The 7,567-nt window shown below is 36.3% G+C and overlaps 1 protein-coding gene across 2 annotated transcripts; it reads right to left on the bottom strand.

Annotated features, from left to right (window-relative positions):
- Positions 1 to 1,155: 1,155 nt before the first annotated feature.
- Positions 1,156 to 6,092, bottom strand: LOC103715089. 2 transcript variants are annotated; one of them, XM_008802609.4, is made up of 5 exons: positions 4,381 to 5,751; positions 2,614 to 3,140; positions 2,162 to 2,371; positions 1,575 to 1,729; positions 1,156 to 1,472 (listed from the first exon to the last, which is right to left on the bottom strand). In XM_008802609.4, the coding sequence occupies exons 1-4, from the start codon at positions 5,225 to 5,227 to the stop codon at positions 1,604 to 1,606; spliced, it is 1,710 nt and encodes a 569-aa protein (XP_008800831.2). In that variant the 5' UTR covers positions 5,228 to 5,751; the 3' UTR covers positions 1,156 to 1,472; positions 1,575 to 1,603. The 2 variants fall into 2 exon arrangements, with proteins under 2 accessions (XP_008800831.2, XP_026663486.2); XM_026807685.2 differs by lacking the exons at positions 1,156 to 1,472; positions 1,575 to 1,729 and having other exon boundaries at positions 2,214 to 2,354; positions 4,381 to 6,092.
- Between the last annotated feature and the right edge of the window lie 1,475 nt (positions 6,093 to 7,567).

Below are 7,567 nucleotides of genomic sequence, written 5' to 3'. Positions count from 1 at the left end.
CCTTGAATTCTTTGTTTAATAGCGTAGTTTTCTCTTTCCCCTCAAAAAAAATAGAACACTTTTTCACTTTGGATTTCAATAAATTTTAGAAAAAATTATAGAGACATCCCTTCAAATTTAGGCGAAAAATGCTTCAGTCTTAAATTTTTAAAACATTTTATGCAGACCTATGACTTATTTTTCCATTGCAATGTAGTCTACCCGTCTATCTTGACACAATTAACAAAAACTAAATAATAACTAAAATGCCCTCCATCTTTCATGGAGAGTTGCTGATGGGAAAAAATTATTTTAGCTATAACTTTTGTTGAGGAGGATTGGAGGTGGGAAAAAATTATTTTAGCTATAACCTTTGTTGAAGAGCTTGCAACTCTAGCAGATAGCGGCGGTCCGCCTAAAACGAGAGAGAGAGAGAGAGAGAGAGAGAGAGAGAGAGAGAGAGAGAATGGGATAGAGAAAAGGAGAAGACGAGAGAGAAACAGAAAAAAAAAAGAGAGAAAAGGATGGGGCTCTTCGTGCAGTGTTTTGCGAAATAGGATAAATAAGCTGAAGGAAGTAATTTCTGCTCCTTTTATCCTTCCATCTCAGAACAAAAAAAATCCAACAACAAATTCAGCAAGGTTTGCTTTTTATTTTCTTATATCATTTGCAGCCACTCTCCATTTTTTGTGCTGATTATCTACCAAAAGGCATGGTTGCATCATTGATACCGACCGAGCAATTAGCATCTAGAGGGTGATGCAGTGAGCCAATAACAGAAATTAGCAATTTAAAATTGCTAGGATGCATGATGGACAATGTAGTGTTCAAAATTACAACACCACAATTTGAAGTTGTAACATTACATATGTGAGAGCAATAGCCCATAAGATCAGTTCTAACAGGCATTCACACCTTGCAAACAAGAGATAACTTGGACACATAAAGGAAAGGTGATTTGTAGGGCATGCTTATAACACATACAAGTTTGATTAGATGGAGTAGACCAAATAAGTTATCAAAGAGTGCATGCTTATATGACATATACAGCTCTGGCTAGGTAGAGAAGATCAAAGAAGTTACCAAAGAGAATATTGAAAGGTCAGGCAAGATCAGTAGTCAAATTGCCTTACCGCATTAAAAATCATCACATCTGTTACCGTATATCATGGCTTCATCAAGATAATTGCACTTGCTACAATATAAATCTTGCAAAAAATGTTTCGAATATCATGAAATATATTTCATTTGATACTTTGACATGATATATTTGCTCAGCAAAAATGTTATTTTGAGATCATGGGTACGGGCTACTGCTGCTACATGAGGAGATCAAGCCATTTATAGACATCAATATTCTGCGAATAGAAATAATTTTCTGTCGCACAAATCTCAGTTAAAACAATGGTGTCAACCACAAGAAAACCAATTTTGTAACTTGTATCAATACAATGATCCCGTCGCTGCCCTTTACAGTTCAAAATCTCCTACCACTGCAAAAAAACAGAAAAAAAATATGAGTGATTCAGCATAAATAAATGCACCACTTCAAGCAGATATTTTCGAATGTTGCATGGAGGAAAAAAACCCTTCACCTATTTTTTTCCCCTACAATCTCTCAAGTCTAGTCTAACAAAGAACGCAATGCAGTCTCTGCTTCAGCAAGAGGCTGTCCAGCATACAAATGAAGTTGGCCCTTTCTAACAACAATCACCTTAAATTCACCCGCCGTTACTGCCTCGTCAAGTTCCTGAAACACACCCATTGTGCAGCTTTATATCCCCAGTTGAGGGAAAAAATTCATGAGTAGAGAATAGAGCTGTCCACATGACAATATTATTGAAAAACCTACCTATCTTTAGCCATAAATTAGCTCTAACAAAACCAAATCTTAGATATGAGAAAGGGAGAAAAAAGTGTGAAAGTTATATTAAACATGTACTATATAAGGAGTATGCTATCTGCCACTTCAAATATGTTCTGACGTACTATAAGATGTCACAGATGCTTCCTGCATATCACGTTTTTATCAGTAAAGGCTTTTCTGCTTCAAGTTTCATATCATGAAGTACCAGAAAGGCTTTCTATTATATTGATGCATCAGTTGCTCCACCAAAAGAAAAGGAAGGATATATAACCAGATTTAGAGTTCTATTATGAGTGAATCAAGAATAACTCTTACTTGAATAGTCAGAGGAACAATGTCAGCACTGACATCACCCAACTCTTCAAAAAAGGACTCCACTAAGTAGCAGAAGTTTGATGCATCACCACGATCTTGAAAAGCAACAGTATAAGATGTAAAATTCCCATCATCTGACGAAGAGTTCATCTGTAAGGAGTAGAGTCCTTTTGGGCCATTGCCATCAGAACCTCTGCATAGAAAAATAGCCTGAAAATCATAATAGCTAAGAATAAGCATCTAAACATTCTTGATTTTATTATGAAAGAAAGTATAGTTGCAAGTCCTGAGATTAAAACCATATGCATAGTACTGAAACAATTGAAATCAGGTGCAAGGAGATAACTAATTTGCATAATATAATGAAACTGAAGAGATGCACATGCCCCTTTTTTTTGTAACAAAGAAGATAGGAATATGAACAAACACAGTATGGGAGAAAAATTGCTTACTAGAACATAAGGAAGTTTCAACCACCACAGATTGTGCCCTTTATCAAACTGGCTATCTTTTTCTTCATTAACAACTGACTTGTGTTCAACTTGTTTAGTTTGCGAATCCCGCTCTTCTTTCTCACTGACGTTTCTGTTTATAACAGAGGGTTCTCCATTTGCCTTCATGGAACTTTTGTCATTCTGCATCTCCAGCATGGATTTGCTTTCCATCAGAGAAGCCTCCTTTGATATATCTGCTTGAGTATAACTTCTAGAATCATATACAGCATATGTGGAACTGCTAAACTCGGGAGACAAATCCCCTTCAATATAATCTGGGTTGCTTCTACTGTTTCTGGTTCTACTAAAAGAAGTGCCATGACCATCTTCTAATCTTTCAGTTCCTTGAGTTGATGAAACTGTATAACTCTCCACATCAGCAAACGTTTTGGTCATCTCGGAGCCACATGCTCTTTTCTTCCCTTGCTCATTCAGTATTGAGGGTTCCTTCCCAGGTTTTTGATGAGCAAGCTGTTGAATACCACCTAAGATGAATAAATTAACAATTTTACCTGATACAGTGATGGATTTCTAAGTGCTTATTATGCCTTTTATGGCATCAGACAATTCATCATAATATCAGGAGTAGAAAGCAATTTTAGTCAAACAAGCTGAAAAATTAAGTTTTGTTTCTGGAAGTAAAACAAAAGAATTGTTCTTGCATGAAGAATGGGGAACAACTCGGGGTACCCCTGTATTCTGCAACATGCCCAAAGCAAACAAGTCAAGTCTAATGGTATAGAAAGTAATGTATGATAGTTTGAGATTATATATGGTATCAGAAGTTCACTAAACAACTAACCTCTTCATTCTAATTACAGAGGGCTAAATGTTTTTAATGATTTGTGGATATTGAATTATTTTAATTCATATCCTTTTTTTTCTTTCTTGGGGTGGGGGTGGGGGGGGGGGGGGGTGCGGAATTAAGCATAAGAGCTTGTACGAGGAATATATTTCTAATCTTCATATTCTGAGAGTACCCTTATATCATGATATAGATTCTTTGTTACTCAAAATCCTCTTGCCTCATGGCTTTGTGCAGGACACGGACAAGTTTGCACTTTTGCACAAACATTGAGTTTGTCACTCTTACCCATAAATTTGTTCTCCTAAGACAATTAAAAAGAGGCATCAAATGTGATAACCTTATTTTATTTAACCAAAAACAAACTACTTCATCATTGATTGTAGAAATGCCCTTGAAAAGATATTGGTAAAACAACCCTAGATACCATATTACCATCTAACCTTGTCCAACTATTTGGGGTCAGCTTCACGAATTGTCTTTTTTGAAGCATTCCTTTTTAGCCTTCCTCCGATATTATCATTATTATTCTTTTTTGTAGGTTTCCACTGATATCATTAGGTGAATGTAGACCATAAACTCTAAATCAGCCCCATCCAGAGAACCAAACAATATGTAGGCTACGTAGCAAGAGCTAGGCTTGTCACTATCTAGCCACACACCAAACAACTTTCAGATGCAATCAGAAGAACCTGGACTTTTATAGGAAACCAAAATTCAAATAGTAACAGTTGACAAAATGATATATCGGTGAGTAAAATCATTTGTGCAAGCTAGAACCTAATACATAGTACCACAGGTAAAAGGCTAGAATTGGCCTGAAGAATGTGGTTTGGTTAATTAATTCAACGAAAGAAACAACAACAAAGTTATTAAATAGTTAACTTGCATTGAATTGAAAAAGAGGCAAAATACCATACCAATGCCACCATCAACAGACTCATCCTTCCCCTTTGACCCATTAAACCCCTTTGGAACATTCCGATTCTTCGCAACGGAGCTCAAAAATCCAAGCTTTCTTTTCTCGTTCGATTTCCCTCCACTTTTCTTCCCATCCCTACCCTTGGAAGAAGAAGAAGAATCATTCTCATCCAAAATAACCTGAGAAAAACTCTTTCTCAAGCGGCCAATCCCCCGGCCAACCTCCTCCTTGACTCTATTCCCCTCAGCAAGATCCTTCCTGTCGCTCTCCCTCGCCTCCTTCGCCATCGCCCTGATCTCCAGCACCATCCTCTCAAACTCCCCCACGCCCTCCGCCTCCGCCTTCTCAACCTTCATCGTCTTCCTCCCCTGCTCCTCACGTCCCCCGCTCTCCTCGACGCTCTCGCCGCCTAGGAACCAGACGGCAACAACCGTCTGCACCGCGAAAAGGGCGGCAAACCGGAAGACGAGGTCGAGGACCGGTCCCGGGAACAATCGGCGGCCGGCGGGAGGGAACGGGACGACTCCCTCCGCCGCCCGCACCGTTCCCTCGACAGCTTCCACCTCTCCTTCGACGACGACGACGACGGGGTGGGCGGCGGGGGATTCATCGGGAGTCGGAGGAGGGAGGGGCCGAGGGGGCGGCGGAGGTGGGGATTGGGGTTTGGGGATTAGGGTTTTGGGGAGATTGGGGCGGAGGCGGTTGGGGCGCTTGGTTCGAGGCCTGGGAGAGGGAAGAAAAGAGGAGGATTGGAGTCGGAGTCTCCTTGCTTTTCTTTGAAGAGAAAGAGGGGAGAGGGAGAGGGGTGGGAGAGGGAGAGGGGTGGATGAGGAGCCCAAGCTCATGATGTGTCATTATTTCTTGGAAGGAGATGAGATGGGGTGCAAAACTAAGCTCATAATAGACTAAAAGGAGCAGATGATAGGAATTGTTTGGGTTCTGGGTGTGGGAATTTTGTATAGGGTTTGGGAAGGAGGGCTGACCCTTGCCTAATGGTGGGGTGCAAGTGGGTTGGGTAAATGGGCACGCCAGGATCCAAATCATATCGCACCCGATTTAGACCCAAACCCTAGATACCCGGCCAGTATTAGGCCCCTACCAAACCGGCAAATTTGAGCATGGGTTCCGGATCATAACCAAATGGTCGAGGAGGATGTGGATGAATCCGAATGAACATGCCTCATGAAGGCAAATTTTAGTTTAAACAATAGGTTTTAGTATCGAACTCCAATCCCTTTGGACTTGATTTAACCTGAATCCACCTAGTCGTGAATTGAAGCAAATTTAGGTCGCATCCAAACCAAAATGCATCCCTTTGATATTGTGAATGATCTATATTCATTCAAAGTATTTTATAAGAACATTTCCTTTAAGGATGGATACAATATTAATTGGTACAGTAAGGACCAAGATATCAATAATGAATACTTGATATAAAACCTAGATGAAAGATAAGGTAGGAGTTTTTGCTTCGCAAATCCATCTCACCTATGGATTAAATGTCAACCCTGGTTGTCAACCACCGATGATGAGGTGCTATGTATATTTTTATTAGATCTCAGCATGCGTAGTTCATATGTGGCTGATTTGAAGAACTTAGAGAAAATGGACACTCTTATCTCATAGGAGTTTATTAAAAATTGAAACATTTGATGGATGGTTATAATTTCATTAGCATTCATTGTTTATGATTGCTAAGGATACTTTTCTTTTTGATTTACATATTTATCTTGTCTTTTCAAAAAAATAAAAGTGCAAATATTCTAAAAAAGAAGCGTGCGGCAAAAAGAAAAGGTCTTGTGTTTGGACTATTAAGTCCTCTCCATATGTGCATTTAGGTTTCTCAATAGTAAAAATTTGCTTAAGATTTTGCATAAAAATACAGAAGTCATATTGCTGCCATCCAATTTTTCAATTACTACTGTAACTATGCTATCTCATACTTGAACGCGTGGTGATTTCCTCTTCTCTCCCTATCTCATACTTGAACACGTTGTGATTTCCTTCGCTTACTTCTTTATTTTTTCCTTTTATTGCAAAGCCTATTTGGGGATTAATTTCTTGCAAAGAGAATTATGTATTTTTCTCTATTTTGAATAGGTACCTATTCTTTTGCATTAGGATTTAGGACTCTTCAAAGAAGAAGGGAGAGAAGAGCAAAAAACAATATAATAATTATACATGTTGTTAATTGAGAAAACACACATGAAATGTTTGCAATCTACTAATCATAATCACATGCAGCGAGCAATTGCTAGTCCACTTCTCCCTTCTTTATTTGTGTACCTTTTTTCTTCATAGCCATGACTAAGGCCTCGTTCGGCAAAGCTTTCTATCCCTCTGAAAGCATTTTTGGATCGTATAGTAATATTTAGTAAAAAATCGAAAAGCTATTTTAGTTTTGTCAGAAAGCTAAAAATGTCTATTTGAAAAAAGCTATATTTTGGAGCTTCTCCTAAAATGTTTTCCGGTCAATATCGAGAAGTTGTTTAATTTTTCTAATAACCAAAATGCCCACCAACAAATCTCATGATTGGATCCTATATTATATTATATTATATCATATTATATTATTATAAATATAATATAATAATAGTAAAATTAATAAAAATATTATATTATATTATATCGTAAGCATAATATAACATATCATTGCAATCATAGTATTATTATCATAATAATAGTTATTTTATGATAATATAATATAATTTTATAATATTATTATTATAATATACTATTAATAATATAACAAGATAATATATCAGATTATATTACATTATATTATTGTATTAGATGATTATATTATAATAATATAAATGTATAATATAATATTATTATTATATTACAATAATACAATCTAATATAATAATATTTAATAATAATATAATATTATTATTCTACAATATAATCTATTATATTATAATCTATTATTAGATTAAATTTTAATCTATTATATTATATTATATTATTATGTTATAGTATTCAATATTATATTATGCTATATTATAATAATACTATACAGAATAATAATATTTTAATATGTAATATTATATTGTATTATATTCTACTATGCAATATCTTTTATTGTCATTTTATCATATCAAAATTACTTTCACATTTTTGTTTTCAAACATATGTTAAAGTTTCAAAGCACTTTAAAAATGTAGTTACCAAATAATTAATAG

Source organism: Phoenix dactylifera, unplaced genomic scaffold (genome assembly GCF_009389715.1).
Source record: "Phoenix dactylifera cultivar Barhee BC4 unplaced genomic scaffold, palm_55x_up_171113_PBpolish2nd_filt_p 000077F, whole genome shotgun sequence".
Taxonomy (NCBI): domain Eukaryota; kingdom Viridiplantae; phylum Streptophyta; class Magnoliopsida; order Arecales; family Arecaceae; genus Phoenix; species Phoenix dactylifera.
Note: the sequence above shows the minus strand (reverse complement) of the source record. Positions and strands in the feature narration are given on the sequence as shown.

Bases quoted from the DNA above. Each gene is read 5' to 3' on its own strand.
- LOC103715089 (XM_008802609.4), bottom strand. From the start codon at position 5,227: ATGAGCTTGGGCTCCTCATCCACCCCTCTCCCTCTCCCACCCCTCTCC. The intron at 3,141-4,380 runs GTATGGTATTTT...TATTCATCTTAG, and splicing joins GTCTGTTGATGGTGGCATTG to GTGGTATTCAACAGCTTGCT. The intron at 2,372-2,613 runs GTAAGCAATTTT...TATGATTTTCAG, and splicing joins TGAAACTTCCTTATGTTCTA to GCTATTTTTCTATGCAGAGG.